A 25,935-nucleotide genomic window follows, 5' to 3' on the forward strand; every position below is an offset into this window, starting at 1 on the left:
ATAATCTGAATATTATATTATTATGATTATAGGCCCAATAATTTCAAATGAATTATTATAGTAGTTTTATTTATCATAGTTATTCTCGATTTTTTTTTTGAATTAACTGAATAAGTACATAATAATATTATGTAGGTATGTTCAGTAGGTACATATATTTTTTAATAATTAAGTAATTTAAGTGCAGTAGTACTTACATAGCGTTTACACCATATTATGTTTGTTCAATGAATTGATAAGTAGTATCTATCTACTAATTAAAGATAGCGCTAATTTATACGTTCCTTGTAATTTCATCACCATAATAATATAATATAATATACCTACATATCCATGGAATATTCGTTAAATATGTAACTTAAATACTTATATAGGTACATACCTATGTACATTTTTTTAGGATCGTTATCCTAAATCTGATAATAGACTTGATTATTTATTTTTGACGAACGCCTTATACCTACTTGGCTAGCTATTTTTCAGGATAATAATTTCTTTGTTTGATATTACTTAGATAGAAAAAATAATCCTTTACCTTTGATGAAATAACAAAAAACTGTGTTCCTTGTGTCAGATTTTTTATCGCGCATTGACGACTCCGAAAAATGTCTTACAATCAACAATGGATTTAATACCCCAAGATAGATTCTTACTTTACCCGTAATTCTTCAACCCTTCGTTTTTAATTTAAAAAAAAAAGAAAACAATGAACACGCACCCTGATAGAATTTTATAAAAAAAAACAGTAAATAACGCTACCCCGACAGCGAGCGTATTCAATTCAATAATATATAAATTATCAAAGATTAATTTAATAACTGATATTTTCTTGATACCTATATTTATCTTCTACTATGTATAATAATAAAAAAAATGTATTAATTACCTACATACAACACATTATATTAGATATGTAGGTACCTACATTATATACTAATTCTTAGTTATCACTCTTTGCAACTCAGTCCAAGCTTTCAAAGCTTCGTATTTTAATTAATAAATATATTTGCCAGAATTCAATTCAAAGCTTTTCTTAACCATTATGTGAGCTTTGAAAATCGAAATTTCTCTTATCACATGGCATAAAAGTAATATACCTACTTAGTCAAATATTTTAGTGTTATTTTTTAGATTATTCAGTGTTTTTGACTGTCAACTTTGGACACAAACACACTATTCTTTTTATCCTTTACGCATATAAAGGTTAAAAAGGTTAGGTTAGGTGAGCATAATATCTATGTAGCTCATTATACTCATTAGGCACTAAATTTTAAACATACTACCCCTTACTAGTGAAACTATGAGAATATACCTTCCCAATGGCGTCAGTACGTTGAAAATTCTCTACCTGTAAAATTAGGCTATTTATATAACTAGATTCTTCTTACTCCTCGTAACTGAGAATCGTGATCACTCCTGAAGTGATGCTGTGTCATTATCAATCAGCTTTTTGCAGTTTTTTTTATTCTCTGCAAGTCTTGTGGGGGATGATATCGGTGTTTTGGTAAATTCCTTCACTCGGTCCTCATCGGTGTTCGTATTCTCCCACTTTTACTTAGCAAATGCCCGGGAAAATTATTAATCTTTGAATTAAAAAAAAATAATTAAATACCTACTCATTTATACTTTGTAGGGCAATATTATCAAATTATTTTGGTACTCTTTCGCAACACAGTTGTTCGCAAACGGTCCACGAATTAGCGACAAGAAAAAAAGGGTGGGCTAGTGCCTTACACATCGCGCAATAAATTCACCATCGGGGCTGTAGCGTGTCACCCGAAATTATGGTTTATGTCCTTAAGAAGCTGCGAAATCGGCCGGAAAACCATTCTTTATTATTAATATTAATGGGACAGAATTATTTTTTTATATTTTTTTTTCTCCGGCGCGGTGACGGATTCAAGTGTCAAAGGACGGCTGCTTTATTAGTAAACGCGAGGGACCGTAAAGGTATAACTCTTTTCTATTGTTGAAAAGTTTTTTTACTGTATGTGCGATCATTTAAAATTTAAAGAACCGTCGTTTTCGGATAGGATTTATTGTCACGATAATATTTTGTTCATTGAATTATATAATATGACGAAGACAAAAAAATATCTGTAGGCATACCTTATTTATACCTATATACATATAATGTTAAATATTAACATATAATGTACATACATTATTACCTTACCTATAAGTATATTCAGCGATAATCCTTTATCCTCTATTATAAGTGGCCAATAATTCAATTAAGAAAACCCTTTTAATTAAATTATCTACTTTAACATAGGTTATATGATGCTCTTTGCTCTACACACACTCTACTCACATGGTCGCGCCATTTTTCCTTAGTGTCTGGTCAGTCTAGTAAGAGCAGCAATTCGTCGATAGGTTATGTAGAATCGCTGCTTGGTGCTAAGCTAAAGGATCAATGGACTGTGTCAATGACGCTGAACTAGAGAAGTGTGGAATGTCGCACTCTCTGACGAGATGTAGAGGGGGTACATGTCATATCCACGTAAAGTACATATTTTTAATTGTACCTATCTGACATGATAGCTCACAAACTCGAGTATTTGTGACGTCACACCAATGTACCTACCCTTAAGATTAACTTCACAAGATGTAGGTATTTTAATCTTTTCGTATTTTCAGAGCAAAATCCTAATTATTTTTTTTGTTATTGTTTCAGGGAGTGATGTGATGCCGGCCGGCGAAAGGCGCGATGCCCAGCCCGTTGCTGGCGGGACACGCGCACGCGCAGCCGCAAGGTCAAGGTCAGGTGCAGGTGCAGGTGGGGCCCCAGGACCCAACCACCGGAGCAGCAGGCCTCTCCACCATTAGCGGTGCGCGCAGGCGCAAGAGAAAGCGGGACGACCCGCAGAACTCGCAATTCGCCCGAGAAGAAGACGACGACGAGGACGTCGACGCGATGAGTCCCGAGGAGGAAGCGGCCGCCTCCCCCCCGAGGGCTCTCCACCCCCCGCACATGCAGCCATCGCATGCGCTCGCGCAGCGGCCGATGAGGCGCACCCCTCCCGATAACTGCAGCCTATCGTCAGACGTCGAGCAATTCGACGGGAAGATCGTTTACAACCCCGACGGATCGGCTTACATCATCGAAGAGTCCGAGCTCTCCGACGAGGAAACCAGCTTGGGTGCATTACCTCGGCTCCTCGGCGACGGGTGCATAGTTGACGGTCGCGGAGTGCAGGGCGATCCACCGCGGGAGTTTCCGCAGATCGCCAGCGCCGTCTATGTGTCGAGGCAACAACTGTTCGGAGCTCTGTGCGCCCTCAATGCACCTCCTGCGAGAACACCCGACCCGCCCGCCGTTCACACCTACCGCGTTTTCTCATTCAGAGATAAAACGCGGCCGGCGCCCCCGCGCGACCACTACCGCGCGAGAGACTGCCTTAGCGTGCCCGTCAAACCTATTCTCATGTGTTTTGTGTGCAAACTCAGTTTCGGCTACGCTAAATCGTTTATCGCGCATGCGCAGACCGACCACGGGCTCGCCCTTCTCGACAGTGAGAGGGACGTGCTCGGCCGCAAGAACTCTTCGGCGATAATTCAGTGCGTGGGGAAGGAGAAGGAGCCGCTCGTGTCGTTCCTGGAGCCGGCAGGGCCTGCGCCTCCGGCTTCCGCCCCTCGAGCGCTCCCCGGCCCCGCCGACGTAACGGAAGTTCCTAATTCTTTAATGAATAAACAGACAGACTCTAACGCTAGTGATAGTAATAATGATAGTTTACTCGATAACGGTTCCTGCGAGCGCGCCGAAAGTGTGCGAATCGCCCCCGGAGGTTGGGGAGACCCGCCTCACTCGCTGATTACGGTCCAAAATCCCCAGGCCATCAACGCGTCCGTCCAGTCGCGGGGAGGCTCACCCGGCTCCCCCGGATCGGCGATCGCTCAATCACCGATGTCCGCGCAGGCTTTGGGTGCGCCGCCCGCTTTCCTCTCGGGCACCACCATCGGAGTGTGTCCCGAACATCTGCAGGGTAGACCTTCGGCAGCGGATTGTCCCAAGTGCGAGCTGATTCTTGCTTCAAGTCGGATGGGCGGTCCTCTTGCTGGCATGCACAGCCGTAATTCCTGCAAAACTCTGAAATGCCCAAAATGCAACTGGCACTATAAATACCAAGAAACCCTCGAAATTCATATGAAAGAAAAACATCCGGAAGCTGAGACCAGTTGTATTTACTGTATCGCCGGACAGCCCCATCCGCGACTAGCGCGAGGTGAAACATACACATGTGGATACAAACCTTATCGCTGTGAAGTTTGCAATTACTCGACGACGACAAAGGGAAACCTCAGCATCCACATGCAATCGGACAAGCATTTAAATAATATGCAAGAACTCCAGAACGGTGGAGGTGGAAGTGTCGGTACCGGAGAGCCTCTCGCTCCTCAACCGCCACCGCACACCCCGCCGGGACCACATAAACCACCTCCCCCGCCTCACCATTCACCTGTCACATCACACAAGCCAAAGCCAACCTTCCGTTGTGACGTGTGCAACTATGAAACAAATGTGGCGCGAAATCTTCGCATCCACATGACATCAGAAAAGCATACACACAATATGCTGGTTTTACAGCAGAATGTGAAGCATATGCAGACGTTATCAGCGTTGCAACACCAACATCAGCACAGTCAACAACAGTTAGAGGGGTTATTACATTTCCATCCTGGTCTTTTACCTGCTGATAAACCTTTACCAAACGCAGAAGCGGCGTTGGCTGATATGGCATACAACCAGGCGCTTATGATCCAATTGATGACTGGCGGGCCTTTACCAGGACATGGTCCTCCTGACCTAGCTCCTCATTTAGATCTCGGATTAAATCCAGATACCATGGAACCTCCTCCAGAGCCTGCCGATCCAGACCCTGATAGGTCGTTCACATGCTGTGTTTGTAACTGTTTTGCGACAGATTCCTTAGAAGCTCTTGCACAACATCTAGCTCAGGATAGAACGAAAGTCAGAGAGCAAGAGATTCTGGCTCTTGTGGCGGGACATTACGTCTGCAAGCTATGCACTTATAAGACCAACCTAAAAGCCAACTTTCAACTGCATTGCAAAACAGATAAGCATTTACAAAGACTGCAACACGTTAATCATGTGAAGGAAGGGGGACCTAGAAATGAGTGGAAGCTGAAATATGCTTCTGCTGCCGGTGGGGTCCAAGTGAGGTGTAATGCTTGTGATTACTATACCAACTCTGCTCATAAACTGCAATTACATGCGGCCGGAGCAAGACACGAAGCTGGCACCTTACTCCTCAGGATGTTGAGATCAGCGCCTGCGGGAACTCGGGCCAGATGTGCTCTCTGCGGGTTTGTGGCCCGAGCGAGACTTCCGCTGCTCCAGCACGCGAGATCTCTGAACCATCTACAAATGGAGCAGATTCATCAACTGCAGAGACGGTCCGAAGGCAAGGATATGCCGGCAGACATCGGGGAAGTCTTCCAATTGATGCAGCAGCCTGACCAGAATTATGGAGACTCTGAAAATGGTGAGCAATTATTTATTCTTCTAATTAAATTTAACAGCTCATCATTATCTATATTAAGAGGGCAGGTATGTACCTACCTATTTTACATGTTTGGAATGACAATAATAACTTTAACTATAGCAATTATGACACCTACCTATACCTAATAGGTGTATATTTTGTAAAGTTATGTAGGTAGGTATGTATAGTGTATTTAGCAGCGACGAAGGGTGGGGTTAGATTGTGGAAATCTGACATACATAGTGCACACTAATCTTTTTCAGTCATTCTTATTTGTATTCATTGAATGAAGAATATTATTTTTGTCGAATCTCCGCAGCCTACCTCAACTTGTACGGTTTTAATACTATCAACCGAGGGTACTTGATGGAATGTGAATTTAAATTCTAATAGATTTAAGTTTTGTACTATTTTATTTAGTCGTTTTTTGCAACCTTGGTTTCGCTTTTCGGCGTCTTCAGGTATTATACACACTCACCAATGGTAGATACTTACACATACTTTTTCTACTTTTATGGTTTGGTCTAGGTAGGGTTTAATTGAATTTTAAAACTAATCAATACAATCTACAATTAATTTATTGTATTATGAGTTCAATGAATGTATGATTGACAACGTTTAGAATGAAATGCACCATTTATGTCGATAATCTACAGCCTACCTCCACATTTCACCATTGGTATTTAGATATACCTACATTGGTAGGTATTATAATGAATATTCAGATGTGTTTTGCTGCTGTACAAAATGCTATGTACCTACTTAGCCAATTTGTTCACAAATGCAATCGACGGGTGGGACTCACTTTCTTTCAGATAGATACTATTCAAAATTAACAGGTGGATACTATCGACTGTGAGTATTATTTGATGGAATTTGAATTCTAATTTATTTAGGTTTTGTACTATTTACCTAAGTATTTTTGTACACCCCGGATTTGCCTTACGACATCTTCAAATAGAGGCAAATATTCACATTGTCACAAAATACCTACAACCTAGACGTTTTTCGCTTGCATTAAAATTTACGTTTGATTTAGCACATAAACTAACCAATCAGTCATCAAAAACTCAAAAAGTTATAATACATTCACGTGTTAAATTGAAACTTGTTTCCAAACGTAATTATTAATAATCATATAGGTAATCAGATAGATAGGTTACTTAGGTACATACATAAATTAGGTATATTTTTAATAAGTAGGTACTTATAGTAAAAAATACATTTTTCCTTCAGCATTATTATCCGAACAATAAATCCTTATCGGTGCTTTCTCTTTTAATAATCGTGTTCATATTTTTCTTACTTACGATCACCATATGGTATTTAGGACCGAAATGGTAATTACGCTATAGGTTATTTCATTACGACCATACATGGGACGATTTTTAGTGTGCCCAAACACTCTTAGGCTCTTAGGTATATGAAGTACATAAATCAATGTTTTTTTAATATTTATTTGTGTATTTAGTTACGAAAGTACATATTTTAATTAGGTGCCTACTTATTTTTTTATATTTAGGTTATCTTTAATAGGTAAGGTAAATAGGTAAGTACCTACTACCTACCAGTGGTGAAGGGTGGAGATAGGCTGTTAAGATTCCAGATAAATAGTGCACACTAACCTTTCTCAGTCAAACGTATTTTTTTCATTGAATTAAGACTACAGTGTATAGAGTGTTTGTTAGTTTTTAAAATACCTGACAAATCTAATACATAGTAGAAAATAGTCTAAAAATATTCGTTTATCTATAAAATACCTAAAAGTATGCTATTACCTAAACAATGCATCATTTTAGATATTTTATACTTATAATATAATATTTATTATCGATTGTGGTTTTGTTTAGGCAGGGCTTAATGAATTTAAAAAAAAACTAAGTAACACCGTCTATAATAATATGTACCTATTCTTAGTTCAATGAAAGCAAATAAGTATGACTGTCAAAGTTTAGTGTGCACTATTTATGTCGAATCCCCCACCCTTTGCCACGGCTACCTATTTAGGTAGATATAAGTATACCTACATAATATTACGTTTCTGGTAAAAAAACTCATTGATTAAAAATAGTATCATTACATCTTTATGGTAGATGAGGTCGTAAATGGGTCATCTTAAATCCGTTGTTTTATGGCATGATAATTCCCAAATATTTATGGAACCGTTTTATAAAGGTTGTATCGTAATTACTGTTGAACAACCGAAATTATCGATGTTTTCAAATTTGAACAAAAAACTCGAAAAAAAATAACAATAAAAATTAAATTAACCAATGACGCAATAATGAACCATCTGTTGTTATCATGAAGATATAGGTATATTAAGTAGATAAACGAACATCGGTAGGAAATTAGGTACCAATACTCCACCTATATTTTGGTAGGTACCTAATTATCTAGATATCTGTAAGTACCTATAGATATTTGTAAGTAGGTAAATATGTCAATTTATAAAATATATTATATCTAGGTACCAAATAATAATAATCTTTGGATATTAACATCAGAGTTTTACTTATTTTACAACGTTTTTCTTAGGTCGTATTCTTATTTGTTGTTGTGGTTATTGTCGTGTTGTGTATTGGTTGTTTGTCCGGTACAAATCTTGCAATCGATTTTTAACTAGTTTCCCGACTAGCTAGACATTTGAAACTCTTAGAATAAATCAGAACACGACGACAATGCATTTTTTAATACTTTTAGCCATCTTTAAGTAGAATTGAATTCATTTTTAGTTAATTCTGTTTTGTATGAAAGATACCATTATTGGTTGCTAGGGGGTCCTAGCAACTAAATTATTAAATAATATATACGTGCGTTACTATGGAAATCAATATGAAATGACATTTCATTATTCAGTATTTCTATCAAGTACAAATTTTTTTGATCGTCTAAGCTAGTCAAGTCAAGTTTATATGATTCAACAGAAAATTTAAAAACGCCTATATAAAAAGTTATTTTTATCTTGTAATTATTTATAATATATATTAAATAAATATCAGATTATTTTATTTTAGACTAATTTTAATTTCATTATTTTATTTGTATGAGAAGATTACTATGACATAGTTAGGTATTTAATATTTATTATAACTAGGTATTTCACTTGGGTAATCGTTAAAAATAATTAATATTTTTTTTTCTCTTATTAAAATAGCATTATTGCTTTATAGCTTTAAAAAAGACTAGGTTAGCAGTAGAATTAATTCGTTCAAATATCGAGCATTGACCAATGTCCTGTTTGAGTATATAACGAAATATTAGCGCCACGCAGCGTCAGATAGCGCAAGCGCGTCGCCCGAAGCGTTCTATAATGTCATTAGAGCGATTATTGAAAACTAAAGAGTTGCATTACCGAACACACACACTACAGAATAAAGACAGTGAGATGATGACAAAACAAGGTCCGCGGTACGCGTGCGCGACATCTGTTACCAATTCGCGCGCAATTATGAACGCTCTCGTTGTTTCGTTCTTTTTTCGAATTTCTCGGCGGTAATTTTCATTTCGCGAACACTACGCTTATTATTATTATTTCGTGGATAATAATTTGTGTGTCGTACGTGTTGCACTACAATCATTGTTTCAGTGTTGTAACGTTGTGTTCTTTATTCGAAATTTATTTCGTTGTTGATTGTGTTCTCTATTTGAAATTCAGTTTGATTGAGTTGTGTTGTGTGTTTGAAATAATTATTATCGTGCCTCGATCTACTTGTCGCGTTCTTAATTTGAAATATTTTAATGATGGTTTTTTTGCGGCTAAATTTGAGCCGATTTAAATTTGGTGCGTACGTAACTACGTTTTTTATATTTTTATTACCTACCTACCTAATTATTCCCACATTCATGTGATATGGAAAAGAAAATTATGCTTATATTGGATTAATTTTCTGCACTCCAACATACACTAAGATACCTACCCATCAGTAGCAAACGGTGGAGGTGGGCTGTGGAGATCCAACAGTGTACAAATAGTGCACGTTAAACTTTGTCATACTTACATTTGTTTTCATCTTATTTTTTTCAAAAAATTATTTTTTCTAGTGGTTATATCTAGATACTAGGGTATTATATTATATATAAGTACTTACTCGTATATTAACATATATTTCTCAGAAGTGTTTTCAAATTATGCATAATTTGTTTTGATTGAACTAAGCTTACAAATTGCAGATAGGTAGTATTTTAAAATTCAATTAAACCCTCCATACGTTCATTCTAAACAAGATTCTAACTAGAATAGTCATAACGATTTTTTTTAATCTGTTAAGTATGTAGAATGGTGTCAGATTCTTGTGGCAGTGCAGGCGACTCATTTAGGTGTTGGTATCGTCACTTTCAAATGACATTACACCATTCCAAAGTGATTTCGTTAGAAGAATCTATCCTTCCTCTACCTACCTACCTGCATTTATGCAGGTTCTAAGTTGGTTGAAAATTCTATAACTATAGAAAATATTAAATATACTTATACCTACCTATCGGTAAGTAGGTATCAGTGGCGAAGGGTGGAGGTAGGCTGTTAAGATCCGCCATAAACAGTGCACATTAAACTTTTTCAGACATACATATTTGTTTTCATTGAAATAAGACTACAATTTACAGATATTGTTGGTTAGTTTTTAAAATTCAACTAAACCCTGAGAAACCAAGCCATAATAGATAATAGTCAAAAAATACATGTCTATATATAAAATATCTAAAATTATGCAATTAAATCATACATAACTTTGAATATTTTATAAATAGAATAATATTTTTTATTTATTATAGTTTGGTTTAGGCAGGGCTTAATGAATTAAAAAAAATAACCAACAATATGTGTAATATGTATTTTTAATCCAATGAAAACAAATAACTATGAATGAAAAAGTGTGCACAATTTTGTCGTATTGCCCAAATTAGACCAAAACTATTATGGCTTCGTTTAGGCAGGGTTTAATTGATTTTTAAAAACTGACTAACACCATCTGTAAATTGTAGTCTTAGTTCAATAAAAACAAATACATATGACTAAAAAAGTTTAGTGTGAACTATATATAGCGAATCCTAACAGCCTACCTCCACCCTTCGCCACTGGTAGGTATGTATCTATCCTACCTATTTACTTGGCACTATTGACTTTTTTTTTAAATCGTCTACAACCAAACCAGCCTATCTCAAATTAACATTGAAAGGTAGGTACCTACCTACCCATTAGAATAATAATTAATACCCATACAGTGGTAAACTAAACTAAACTTTAGGGTCCACTTTTTTTTGAGATACATAGATACCTAATTACAAGTTATAGGTACCTACGTAGGTATTATCAGCACCAACCGAGTTTCAATTTAATATAGTGTTTTAGTTTTTTTTTATATTAGGAAATACTGTCAGATTGACAGCGCAGAAATACAATAGATAGGTACCTACCCATATCCTTAACAAAAAAGACACCCATTTTGTAAACTTACTCGTTGCCCATTTATTTCCAATTAAATATCTACGTTTCCACTCAGGGATCGTCAAATTCTTTTAACAATGCTCGGTAAACAGACGAAGAGTAGAGTAACTGGAGTATCCAAAACATTGAAGTCTATTCGGACAAGGGGTCCTAAACTTCACTCCAATATTTATGTTTAATTAATGAAATTATTATTAAATCGATCTACCTACATAATTATTAAGTACAGATTAAAATAAAATATAGAAGAGCTGAAACCTCTTGTCAGGTAAATGTTTAACTCATTAAAAATGTGTACGTATACGTTTACCTAATGTGCGCCTTCTACCTATATTATATTGACTAAGTACCTACCTATTACGCCACGTGCTTTTTGCATGCTGGCGCTATTGCAATGGTTTTAGTTCCAGAAACGACCGCGATGAAAAGTTTTTGAATCTTGAGCTTTGTTAAGTAGAGGTGAACAAGTGGCCAATATCTATTTCTCGTAAAAATGGTTCTGTGAAGAAACCACTTCACGTGGCGGCTAAGATTGTAGGGTCAATGAAAAAAAGTGTTCAAGTCCTATGACTCGATACATACTAGGCAGTAGGTATTTAATTTACCTATCTCCTCTACGGTTTAATTAAATGATAGAATTGAATGTAAAAAAAACAATTCATCCTTCTAAACTATTAAAAGCTCCTTGGCTATTTTATTATGTACCTACCTACCTACATAAGAACTTGAAAATTTTAAATTTCCTGTCCGCGAAGACTGGTATATGTTCCCCTGCCGGAGGTAGAGCAAAAAAGCCTTTATGGCTGATACAAATTAGGCGTGATCCGGAGTGCCAAACAATAGAAATCTTATCACATGAGAAAAACGTGCTGGCGCAAATTGGCCTGCTCCAAAATGGACTCTTTCAAAACATTGTTCAATCCGTTTTTTAATTTAGACCAATTCGTTCCCGGCCATACGAGATAACTTTGGCAATTTTTCGTGTCTAAATGATGTCTATGACTTAGTACTTAGGTATATACCTACTTAGTTGTTGACAGGTAGGTTTTCCTCGACATCAGTAGTTTTGTCATTTTATTAGGTAGATACCTACCTACCTACATATCAACCTACTGGGAGAAACAAAAAATATATAGGTACGGAGGTTATCTTTCTACTCCCAGCATTAGGTACCTAATTAGGTACTAACTATACCTATGCAGTTATAGGTAGGTTCCTTTAACGTAAATAAATTGACGGATGACGATTTGAAAATTATTTGATATTTTGTTTACAAAAATGACAATAGATATATGTCTTTACCTATTCTACTTTTCATTACCTACCTTAATTCAAAAGTTCCAAAAATTTATGACCTTGAACAACCGGTTCCATTGGAGATCCAACGTTATATCAACCGGTTCGAAAAAGTTAATATAGGTACCTATATCATTGGAGACAGAGCAGGATTTACCATAGAGTTATAGGGCATACCTACCTAAGTAAGTATAAAAATACCTAAATTGGCGGGGTCATCTGGGCCTGAAATATAATTTAATTGCAGAGAGAATACCTAGTTAGTTATAGATGCTTAGGTACTTAGGTACCTACATAAGTAGGTACGTTTTTAAACTGAAAGCAAGCCTCGTTGCCACAATGCCACACGAATTTGTCCTTTATCTACATTGGTAGGTATTTAGGGTATTTAGGTTATTCACATATTTCACTGCTCTGTATGAAAAGTTTTAGTTACTTACATAACTATAAAAACTGCTCTTAATGAAAAATGAACTTTTGTTGTCGATCCTACTCAACATGGTCTCCAATGCACTTGTATTCCTTTAATCCTCACCTATCAATTTTATTAACCAGTAGGTACTTAGTGTCATATATGTTGATAATATTTTTCTTAATTTTAAATCTCTTCTTGTTCTCACCACCTTTCCCCTTCCTACGATAATTATAATAATCAAAGTTCCGCATCTCGCTCTCACGCATTATTAAAACAATATTTCCCTCGTAGCGCCGTCTCATTCGATTGCATTAATTAAACGTCGCGAGTAGTAGTGTCTCTTTCTTTATCAGTAAGGGCGTGTCTAACATCAGCCAATGGTTAGACTTGTTCGTAAAAGGAACGCGATATTTAAAAACCAGTTCTTAATGTTCCAAGTTTAATTTAATTTCAAGTGTGATTATTCTGATTTTGAATTGAAACATAACCAGTGCCGGCTCGATGAAAATAATAATCGTACACTCATGGTTATGAATTTAATTATTTGAATTTATTCAAACTGACAATTGCTCTCTTCACAGAGTTATTTCATTCCTACGGTTCATATTTTACTCTTGATTAAACCAAGTAGGTACCTAATTCTAGTCATCATATTTATCTCAGCACGCAAAACAAAATACCCACTTAAGACACTTCCTTAAGTATATCTATTGTTTATCCTAATCTCGGTTTGAATAAAAAAAGCGATGAAAAGTAACAGGCTAGATAAGTAAATAAACACAGAATTTGACAACATTATAAAAACGACATCTCACCTCGAATCAACCATTAAACCACAAAAAAGTAATAAAAATGAAGCAGCTATACCATAAGTCAGCTCATTAAAACATGGTGAACTAAATTAATTAATTATTATTTAATTATATTAGTTTATGGTGCACTATTTATGTCGAATCTTATCAGCCTACCTCCACCCCTCGCCACTGGTATATGCCATATACCTATGGGTACCAGCATACCTATCTACGCATGGCAATACTTGCGCACACAGTGAATTCTACGTGGATTATACTTATATCAATGCTTTAGCAGTGTAGGCTATGTTGACAGTCCAATAAAATATGGATTTAGGTTTTTAAAATTTTAAAGTAGGTGGGTAGATACCTACAGAAGTATCAATTTCGTGTAGAAGAAAGAAATTCCAGAGAATCTGTATGAAAATTAATTCTTTTAGTTGTCCTGTTTTTCCATCACTTTCATAATAAGTTCAGGCTCCATCTCTATACAATAAGGTTTTCTTCAACATCTTTGCTAGGTACCGACCCAGCTACATACTTATAGTCATGGCCCCCACATCCTAAAGCGGCCCCCCAGGTTAGGATCTATAGCGGGCCCCCCTACCTATCGCTAAAGTTAAGAGCAGTGTGATTTTTTACATAAATGTTCCCTAAATGGTTTCCATGGAACCCTAGGATTAAGGGTATTCCGTGTATTTTTACCGATTTTTAAATAAATCCAGTTGATTCATTGAGTTATCGGCACTCAGCATATTGTGAAGCACTGATCGCGACCTCATTTTGTGGTAGGTACCCAAGTAACATGGAACCCTTCGCCATATATTCGCCAGAAAACACACAAAATATTCATATAACAAAATTCTACGCGTGAATTATCAATTAAATTATATCAATCAAAATATCACATAAAATTATATTGCACAGACACATATTTTTAAATGTTAATCATCATTTAGGAAAACAGCTGGCGACTTTTTTTACTATTAGTATAAATTTGTAGCGTGTTTTTCTCATTTAACTGGTCGGCTTGCCACGCCGGGCCCCATCTAAGCCCGGGCCCCAGGCTAGAGCCCTGTCTGCCTCCCCCCCATGTGGGGGCCATGCTTATAGCTTTGAATATCTACATAATATCATGGGTACCTACAAGGCATAGGTAATAGAGGATGGAATAGAAATGAGAAATTAATTTACACATGACACAATATAATAGGTAGGAATACATAGGTCCTACTTACCAAAAAAAATATTACTAGATATTTATGGGTTGGTACCTAGGTACGTTATGTGGGTACCAATATACTACTCTAACCTATAAATTGTTGAATGAGCTTGTGATTGATTAAATTAAAGTTATTTTTTTGTTGATTTACGTATTTACGAAGATAACCATAATATTATGTAGGTAGGTAGGTACCTAGGTAGGGGATGAGGATCAACTTTCTAAGAACTGCTATTTTAGTGAGTTTCTCTGAATTCATCTTACTAAAACAATCATTCTTGAGGTTTGACAAAATGGTATTAGAAAAAAATAAAACCAACTAAATCTTCATCACAATAAATTATTGTTAGAATAAAGAGACTTTCGTTCATTATTCTGTCAGCTTTCAAATTTTGTGTTGGGTAGGTACCTATTCAGTTTTGTGTCATTCTTAAGACATTATTCTGGGCATACCTGGACCATTTTCAATTGTCTAATGCTAAGCAGGGTTCACACGATCCTAGTCAGTGGCGTTGGTGAATTAGGTATTCTTTATTTTTCGTTCTTAATATATATTTTTTTCATTAAAATTTTCATTTCTACTAAGTACCTATTGTAGGACCTAGGTGCATATCTATTATCAATGTAGGAAGTAAGTATATTACTATGTTCTGATTCCGTAGATGAGTAGGTACCTACCTACCTACATGGGTACATTACCGCTGAAACTTTCGATGTGATGTTTTTATCCACAATATTTTTTTCGTGTTTTATTAAGTAAAACCCTCAACTTTCTACATACCTACTTACCTATCACTAAAATTTTATAATCATTAATTATTTAAATAAGTACCTAGGTACCTACATATAAAAATCTCAGATTTAACATGTATCCTTTTAATATGTCCGGTACCTCCAATATAATAAACCAACAGCAGTGACGAAGGGTGGAGATAGGCTGTTGAGATCCGACATAAATAGTGAACATTAAACTTTGTCAGTTAAACTTATTTGTTGACATTAACTAAGAATAGGTACAAGTTTCAGATGGTGTTGGTTATTTTTTTAAATTCAATTAAGCCCTGCCTAAGCAGACTCATAATAGCTAAAAGATAAACAATAAGTAGGTACATATTCGTCGATTTATAAAATACCTACTAATATAAAAATATGTCATGAAATCATACATTATTTCTATAGACATCGTGTCTCCATAGCATACTTCCACTCCTATCCACGAGTCGTCGAGCCGCAAAAACCTCTCTGAACATTTTATCTGGACGTTTTTATAACCTTTTTTATCACAATTTATCACCATCATTTTATGATAAATAGGTACCTACGATGAAAAAATATAATTATAAGTAGGTATAATATATTGACGTAGTACTTAAGTAGGTACCTATGAAGTGACAACCATTTTCATTTATTTTTTCTTAAGAGCGTATATAAGTGAAAAGGCAAATAATTTTCAACAACATGTGGGACGTAATTTCGACCGCGTTACCATTCGGAGAGCGATAGTCGACTTGTGAGCACGTCAATTTGTTTTGTGATGACGTCGGATGAATATATTCTTAAATCGTGTAAATATGACTAAAAAACGTTCCGCGTGTAGGTACATGAAAAAGAAAATACCTATGCCAATGAGTATACTATTATTATTAGTAATATAACAATAAACATAACATTAAATGGACGCATGTTGGATTTTTATGACAAATTATATTTCGTTCGGCTCGCGTCATTTGCACAATCCGCGCATCCCCTAGTCACGATCTTTTTAGAGCATGCCTCAGCTGAGGTATAGCCTTAAGTAAAAATAATCTCCACAACGGGTTTTATGACGACTCACGTATCCCTTTCCTCAGTGACGTGTTATTTAATAATGCACCTAGGTACATACTTACCTATTTACAGACATATTATAAAAACAATGAATTTTGTGTGACACTTGTAAAATTTAATTGTTTTGCAAAGTTGAAAAACTTAATTGAAACAGTCAATCTCCGTTTGTCTGCATTCTGAAATGGTCAGATTACGTAAGTAAAAAAACTGTTGGATAAATAATCGTCAAAACATAAATAGGTGCCTAATACTTACGCCGTCACTGGTGCATTCTGTCGCTTTGGTCAAAAACGGTAATGTGCATCATTTTACGCGTATTGTTTCTCATCAATACATTTTTACCTTACAGTTTCTCCTTTACAATTACTTTATACTCACAATGAGATTCGAATACAATACCTGCCACGCGGTAAAGAGAACAAGCTGTTTTTTTTCCTTTATTTTTTGTCTGAAAAGAGTGTATTGCAGTATTTCAGATGCATTTTGAAAAACGAAGTTTCATATACCTATTCATCGTACATTATACTTATTTAGGTACCTACCTACCTGGCAACTTACCTTTAAACTCTTATTTCATAAGTAGAATCGCCAATATCAAAACGTCGCTGTAGAATTGGTTTGTAGAATAGACCAAAAAATGTCAAATGTTCAGGAGACGAAAAACAAATTTGATTATCATATATTTAAATACAAGAAGGTATTTAAATTGTTGTTTTTAAAGCATATGAATGCTGTTTTCATTACAAAGCAATTTAAAGAAAAGGATGGTTCTGGTTCATTTAGATACAAAAAATCATTCTGCATTAAAAGGTCGATTTCGACAAAAACGGATATTCGACAAACCAATCTATAGCGACGAAAATATACAGAAGTTTTTAGATAGACAGGTGGGTACCAGTGGCGAAGGGTGGAAGTAGGCTGTGGAGATTCGACATAAATAGAACACACTACACTTTGTCAGTCATATTTAGGTATTTGAGATCATTGAACTGTGACTACAAATTGCCGATAATTTTTTTTAGTTTCCAAAATTAAATTAAATTATGCCTTGACTCTAGCTAGACCAAACCATTATAATAGAGGTTGGCGAGAAAAATAATATCTACACACCTTTTCGATAATATGTAGGTACTCATTTGTTTTCATTGAACTGAACAAATTGTAGATGACTTTTAAAATTCGATTAAACCCTGCATAAACCAAACCATAATAGTTTACTTACCTACCATTAGGTACCTATCCAATAATTATCTATCACCCAAATTTAAAAAAAACTGACTTTATTTGTACCAATTTTTCACACGTCACTGTGTCTGTGAGAGTGACGTCATCATATGCAATACCTATAAGTAAATTAATTAGTTAAGTAAATAAACTTTCCCTGGTTTATACCTATATGCATTGGTGCATAACATTTTTTAATTATTTTTCTTTTTCTACGCTCAAATATATACCTACTTTCATCCAATTCTACGCACTATTTGCTATTGATTTGAGATTATTGTAATTTAATAAATCATTAACAAATTCATGTTTTCCTTTTTGCAGATAACAAAGAGCCGATAGACCAAAAACCAGAACTGAGCCACGAGCAACAAATGATGAAGTTCCTAGAGCAACAATCTCACATTCATCAGCAGATGCAACACCAGATGCAACAACAACAACACCAGCAATTACAACAACATCAACAACAATCCCAACAACAACACGAAGAGAACACTGGTGAACTTCACCCGTGTCCATTTTGCAACTTCACCAGTGATTCTGAGTTACGACTACAAGCTCACGTTGTTGCGCAACATGGAGCTCCAAACCCTGCACCACCCGCCTTCTTATGCCCACTCTGTCAAGATGGATTTAGAGACCGACCAGCTCTTGAAAGACACGTTATGCAAATTCATTCAGTAAACTCCGAAGGCTTACAGCGACTTTTAATGCTGGTAGATCAAAGCCATTGGTTAAACAGCGCAAGACTTGTAAGCCCAGATTCTGTAGCAAGTAGTAAGGATTCTGCCCAAAAAAATGATTCAGGAAATCTTGAAGAAGAACGTGAAATAATGTCACCGCATAGTGAGGAAAATACTGAGTATGAGGTTGAAAGATGTACGACGTGCTTGAAAAACTTTAGGAATATTGATGAGTTGTGTGTTCATCAGAATGAGACTGGGCATCTAGAACTGAAGCAGACGCCGCAGGGTCCAGGATACTTGTGCTGGAAGAAAGGATGCAATCAGTATTTTAATAATGCACAAGCGTTGCAAATGCATTTTAAAGAAATTCATTCTAAAAATTCTATCTCGAATATGTCTGTTTCTGAAAAACACGTCTATAAGTATCGCTGTAATCAATGCAGTCTCGCTTTTAAGACAATGGAAAAATTGCAAATTCATTCGCAGTATCATATGATTCGTGATGCAACAAAGTGTGTGATCTGTGGACGCAGCTTCCGATCGATACTGGCTCTCCACAAACACGTGGAGACGTCACACTCTGAACTGAGCGATGAAGACGTTGCAACGTTTAAACAAAGCCTGATGAGTAATCCACTGCTTTTGGCAGGTCTTCAAGGCCAAGTTCTAGATAACTCTACTAACGAATTATTGAAGAAAGAATCGTTAAAGTTAACTGAAGAAGAACTTATGGAGCTGGAAGAAAATAAAGATCTGAATAACATGAGTAATGAGGACGGTAATCAAGTTGATGGAGAAAATTCTGACGATTCTATTGTTTATAAAGATCAACAGTTTTTAGAGGACTATTTAAATTCTCAAGCAATGGCTGAAGACTCTTACAATGACCCAAATAGAAAATACAAATGTCATCGCTGCAAAGTAGCGTTCACGCGGCAATCGTATTTGACCTCTCATAATAAAACTCTCCTTCATAGAAAAGGTGAAAAGTTAACATATCCGATGGAAAAGTATCTCGATCCTAATCGCCCTTTCAAATGTGATGTTTGCAAAGAATCGTTTACGCAGAAAAATATTTTACTCGTGCATTACAATAGCGTCAGTCATTTACATAAATTGAAACGCGCCATGCAGGAACAGCAAAATAATAACAATGTACCTCCCAGTTCCCCGGGAATGGCAAGCGCGCCTCACAACACCTCTAACCTCGCACTCACTCCCAAAAGTACATCGAGTGAAGAGGATGATAAGAAAAGATATAAATGTAATATTTGCAAAGTGGCCTACACGCAAGGAAGCACTCTCGATATTCACATGAGGTCAGTCCTGCATCAGACGCGCGCGAGTAAGCTGCAAGACTTGGCGATATCCGGTCAGATTGATCTGTCGAAACCTCTCATAGAGCAACCGGATGGCCCTAAACAAGACCCCGCCAAAATCTTCCAAGACATGCTGTCGCCTAAAAACACATCGCCGTCATCGTCGTGCAGCGGCGGGGCGAGGGGCGCGTCCCCTAACGGCCCCCCCTCCCCGGCACCCCCGGCGCAAGGCGTGGCCTGCAACAAATGCCACGCGCTCTTCCCGACGCAAGATCAGTTAGGCGCTCATCAAGCGCTGTACTGTTTGTTTGGGCCAGGTAGCGCCGCGCTGGTCGCCGCGGGCTTACTCGACGTTCACGGCGATAGATCGCAAACCGACGACATGGTCGCCAAAGCCAACCTCCCAAAGAGGAATTCGCAGATATACAAGCACTTGCTGGAGAGTTACGGATTCGATCTGGTGATGCAATACAACGAGAATCATCAGAGGCAGCAGTTGAAGATCCAAAGAGAGAACGAAGAGAAGGAGATGGCTCGCGTGCCTACTCCAACGCCGGCCCCCGCCCCTCCCGTCGAGCCTCCCGAACCGGAAACTGTCAAACTGGAGGAGGAACCCCCTCCGGGTATCGAGCTTCCGGAGATCGCGAAATCCACATGTCAACATTGCAATAAAGAGTTTTCTAGCGTGTGGGTGCTAAAGACACACTGTGAGGAGGTTCACAAGGATAAAGTACCTCTCGAGTTTTTAGAACAGTTTGCCGAACAATTTAAAAGTGAATACGAAAAGAAAATAGTGGTGGTGACGGCTGCTACGTCGTCTACAGTGACATCTTCGAGTCCGCGAGTGACATCTCCCGTAACAGAGGCCCCAGTGACAGTCGTCCCATCGACCCCAGTGCCAGAACCCGAAGTTATCTGTGAGGAACCGCGAGTAAACGATCGATGCAGTGTGAGAGAAACCAACCACAATGACTTAAGTGAAAGGCCTCCATCTAGGAATACTCCAGCTCAACAGCTGGCCCAGCATATGAGTGAGGTCCAGGCTGCTTTAGGAGTGATGCAGCTCCAACAGCAGTTAGGGCAATTGCATCCGGTGGTCGCTCAGATGCTTTCGATGGGTTTGCCTTTGGGATTAAATGTTGGTGCCCTGGCTGCGATGAATCTGCAGCCTCCACTGGTGCCGATGATGATGCCCCCACCTCCCTTCGACCAGATGCAGCTGGCGCCTCCCTACTCACCGCAGGAGGGACAAGCGGCCCTCTTGAAGCAGCAACATGCCATTATGCAACACCAACAAGTGGTAAGATGCTATTTAAATTATTTTTTTATTTTTCATATTGCAACTAGACAGTTGGTAGTATTATCTATAGGTATTCTATAAACATAAACTATATATTATAAGTATTAGTAATTAAAAGCTAGTGACAATTAAACCATTAGGTTAAATACTGTTAGAAAATAAAACATTTTGTAATATCAGTTAGGTACATGACGTGATCTGCTACTTTGAATTTACGAAGCCTGTTAACATTTTCAATCTAATATCAATAAATTACAAAATTTCGATAATTAATTATAAAACCAAACATGTTTTTTTTTTTTAATTTGTCCGCCATTCTAAAAACTAGAGTTGTTTTGAAACAAACTCCTATGCAAAAATATACATTTTAAATATTATTGGTAACATGATATATTTATAAATCAATTATGTATAATTTACACAGGAACTCATTTTATTGTTTTAGGATTCACAATCTTTTCTAGTCATATTGTATTTTTTATATTTTTAAAATACTTAAATAATTAGGGAGGTAGGTACCTACCTTATCAGACAAAGGATTAGTGCAGCTATTAATGTCATATCTAAATCCTACGAGATTATTAAATTCGTATTTACAATCTGTTTTATTTTTTTCCTGAAATATAAGTATTAATGTAGGGTCGATGAATACCCATGGACTTGAGTTTTTAGTATCATAAATCTAAGAATTCAAACAAAGAGCAAATAATAAATGCTAACTTTAGTACATACTCGTAAGTAGGTAGGTGGCTTTTTAACCCATTTGATTTTTTAAGCATTGTTATAATAAACAGATAATTTTAATCCAACGTTAATCTATTATTTTACTGAACACAATATTTTAACACTATTTCGTAAAATCTTCGACTGTAGAAAGTATATAAAATTTAATAAAAATACTTAGGTAGGTACTATGTAACTATTTAGTTTTTATATAATATGTTATGTTGAAAAATATAAAGATATGTATGTAGGTACCTAAGTATGTAGGTGGTACCCACTAGGTACATTCATATTATTAAAATAATGAAAAAACTTTTTTTGTGGATACTTATATCATAAGTATTTAAGTACCTATAAGGTATACTAGGTAGGAAATAATTAGCAGATTTTGTTTTCTACAATCATAACGTAGGTAAGTATACTAATTATAATATGATAAGTTTTATAAACTATTTACTATACTTAATTTACCTACATTATTTGTGTCTCTGTTCAAAAGATAAAATATTAAGTAATGGTTTGTTTATTAACAGTTTTTTTTTAACTTAAAAATGCAAGAAAATTGGCGTACCTATTATAAGTATTATTAAAAAGGGTAATTAAATTACACAGGTAGAAGGATGATACGTTTTCTTATTCTACGAAACCATTGAAATGAACGTTTTTGTTAATTTAAAAAAAATATAGCAGCTCTTCCAGGTATCGTAATTAAAACTTAAAAAGTTTAGTCTCATAAAGTCATTATATATAATAATAATTCCACGACAGCTCTTTATTACGAATCCATTCCAATGCGATAAAAGTACCTAGATGAAACTGCGAATTAATTTCAAGAAAGCGTTGCTTCATTCTAGCATTTATTACAAAAAATAATGCAAAAATAATAATATGGTATGGTTTCATAATAATGCTAACTCAAAACACCTCCATTGAGCATAGAATATAGATAGGCATTGATAGTCCATACCACAGAACAGATTTTGTGTTTCCTGGTCCATTCATACTACCTACATAATAAACAAATTGTTGATTATGTATTTATTAATTAGGTGTCATATATAGCTATATAGATAGCTATATCTAATTAAGATTTCTTTACAATGTCCGGGTAATTTAACTTTTTTTTAATATCGTCCTAATCTGAGGGTTTGGCGTAATTTTCTATTCATAAGTTTGATCATTATTTTAATAAAAATGAAAAAAAAAACAATAAAATTACTAAATTATTACAGGCATACTTGATAAAATTTCTACAAAATACACCGACAGCCATTACCCAACATTAAATTTCTTAGTGTAGATAGGTAAATAATTAATAATAATAATTAGGTTATGTGACTATCATAATATTATCTATGTATATATCTACTAATCTACTACCAAATGTAGGTTGGCTGGTAGGGCATTAGGTACTGGACAAAAATATCAATAATACGTTAGTTTGTTATCGTAATAATTGTTAGAGAAAATAATGAGAAGTTAGAGAAAATAATGACCAGAGAAGCATAATTTCAAACAACATTCATCAATATACTATGTTATAGAATTAAAACTAGGCAGGCGAATTGAAGTAAATAGGCATATAACTTACCTAATTGCAATCACTGTGCAATAAGAATATAAGGGATGAAGCACTGCGCTTGCACCTTGAGTCTATTATTTAAAAAAAAAATATACCTGGCTCATCACACGCGGAATGTTGACAACATATCGCAACCATTAGCTCGTAATTTTTCCCGTTTGCTTTTGCTAGTTAAATAATAAATTTTCGATACCATCTCTCATTTTGCGAATGGGTACGTAGGCCCATAATAGTAATATATGTTTCTAAAACTGTGACACCTATTTAGATACGAGCAGAGTGGTTTTAGATAATTTTTATATTCTTAAGTATTTGAGTATAATCATGTCTTCTATCCTCTTCTTCTTTTTGGAGAGGAAGATAACAGTACCAAAAAATATTAAAAATAAGTTTGTAGATATTATAAAGGTACTTATATAATAAATATAAAGAGAAATTTGAATAGATCCTTCATCGATGGAGAGGTTGCTTTACATAGGTAACTACCTATTTAATATGAAACACCTTACTAATTACTATGCCTAATGAAGAAATTAGATGCAAGCTATTTCACAATGGAGTTTAATGTATAACAAGCTTTAATTTCTCTGATATTACAGCTAAAACAACTTTTGTGACGTTTTTTGATACAGTGAAACATCAAAATTTAGAAATTTAGATAAACAATTAAGTAAAACTGTGAATAGTACCTAACTACCCACGATCATCGTAAGTGACAAAAATACGTCAATAGCGATCTGCCATTTTTGTTGTTGTTCATAAACATTACATTTAATACCTACTTACAAGATAGAGACTAGATATATACCTCTACATATATATTTTTTATATTTACCAATTTAGCCACCGTTGATAATATAGTTCTGGAATCGCTATCAAATGTTTTCATCTAAACTAGTACTTACAAAATTGCTCCCTCTATTAGAGCATTTTATGTCTTTGCAAAAAGATTCACATTTAATTATATTTTATATGTCCATTCTCCATTCTGAGATAATAATCACTCCGATTGCAATATAAAATGATTCTACATCCGTAGTAGGTACAATGTGTTATGGATAGCTAATTTTTTTTATAAGATTTTAATACTTTAGCTTAAAAAATATAGAACATAGTCTCAGACTTAGAACATAATATTAAGTTAGATAATTTTAATTATTACACAAAACTTTCAAGCTTTCTGTTCAGACCAACAACCAAAGACCATGAGTTTTTCGTCAGTGGGTATAATAATTATGATCGTGAGTCTTGAAAACGAGAATAAAAGGCTTCAAAATATACCTACATAACGCAGTCAAAATTTTCTATCGGTCATTGACAATTGAAAACTTTGAGCACGACTGTATTGATGGCTTTTGATGCGCACAAACACTGACACATTGAATTTACTAACACAATAACATTCAACGTTGCATGTGTTCGTTGTTTATTCAGAACTATTCTTCGGGTGCAAGCATTGTCATAAAGAAAATGACAAAAGAGATGCGAAATCGAACGAGTGTGACAGGGATGCCGATAATGCACAACATTATATCCTTTTGTTCCAAAAATAGCCCAAATTTAGATCCGAAAAACCATTATTAGATTTTTTTACAATTGCTGTTTTACCTGAGAATCTTGCATGCCATCTAAATCGGGATGCGCGCAATTCGTACCCGGGATAACAAAATCCTTACTTTCAATAATTACTTTTATTCTTTAGGGCCAAGTCTCGGGAATTAAATTAAATGATAAAGTAATTAAATAAACAGTGTTTCTATACAGAAATATCACTAAATAGTTTACAAGAGAATTATAACCAATTCAAAATATCGACAATACTAAAAACATTGTGTTACCTACGATTTTCATTGTGTTTCAAGTGGGATGAATCGTCCTAAGACCGTGCCAATGGCGTGGTACAAATCACCAAGTTTTATTTGACTTATGTTTCGGACTTAATTATAACCAAGTACCTATCATAAAACTATTTATTTAAATAAATAAATATACATGCCATACACATAGCATATAACGCCAATTTCATCCACACAATAAAGATAAAACGGTTATCATTTGCCAGGTCAGTTTATCCCATAGGTATATACTAGAACACCCCATCACATACAAGATTTTAATATTGAAATGGACATGTTAGCAAAATAGACTAAAGACGTAGACGCGAATTTTCAGTAATCACCCGTATTTTGAATGACTCTTTAAGTATACAAAAAAAAATCTATGAGCAGACCCACGTTTATGTGACCAGGGTCGTTTACGAGAGCCCTTTCACTATTTACGTACGATAGGTATATGGTATATATTACTACCTAAGTCGTTGACTTGCACGTAATATTCAAACCTATGGCTATTAAAAAATCAATCTATAAATACAACCCTTCACAATTACTTTCACTTCATAATATTATGTAGATATTGTATAATCGGATTTCATCAAAAACTGATAGTAAATAAAACATTAAAATACCACAAATCCTTATTAATTGTCAATTATTAATTCACTACATTATTATTAATTATCGGAATTTAAAATTTACATAAATAAGTAGGTATCTATAGATGTATTTAAAATGTTAACTTATAGGTATGTA

The 25,935-nt window shown here is 35.5% G+C and overlaps 1 protein-coding gene across 1 annotated transcript in view; it reads left to right on the plus strand.

Moving 5' to 3' along the window:
• The window catches only part of zfh2 (Zn finger homeodomain 2), a 748,405-nt gene that overhangs the window by 513,856 nt on the left and 208,614 nt on the right, over window positions 1-25,935 (plus strand). The window contains exons 3-4 of the mRNA XM_085959440.1: window positions 2,678-5,507; window positions 18,056-21,039. Of these exons, the coding sequence (XP_085815566.1) occupies window positions 2,711-5,507; window positions 18,056-21,039 (5,781 nt within the window). The 5' untranslated portion in view covers window positions 2,678-2,710. The remainder of the gene's footprint in view (window positions 1-2,677; window positions 5,508-18,055; window positions 21,040-25,935) is intronic.

Source organism: Rhyacophila brunnea, unplaced genomic scaffold, assembly GCF_057557595.1.
Source record: "Rhyacophila brunnea isolate RB1 unplaced genomic scaffold, BYU_Rbru_1.0 scaffold_9, whole genome shotgun sequence".
Classification (NCBI taxonomy): Eukaryota; Metazoa; Arthropoda; class Insecta; order Trichoptera; family Rhyacophilidae; genus Rhyacophila; species Rhyacophila brunnea.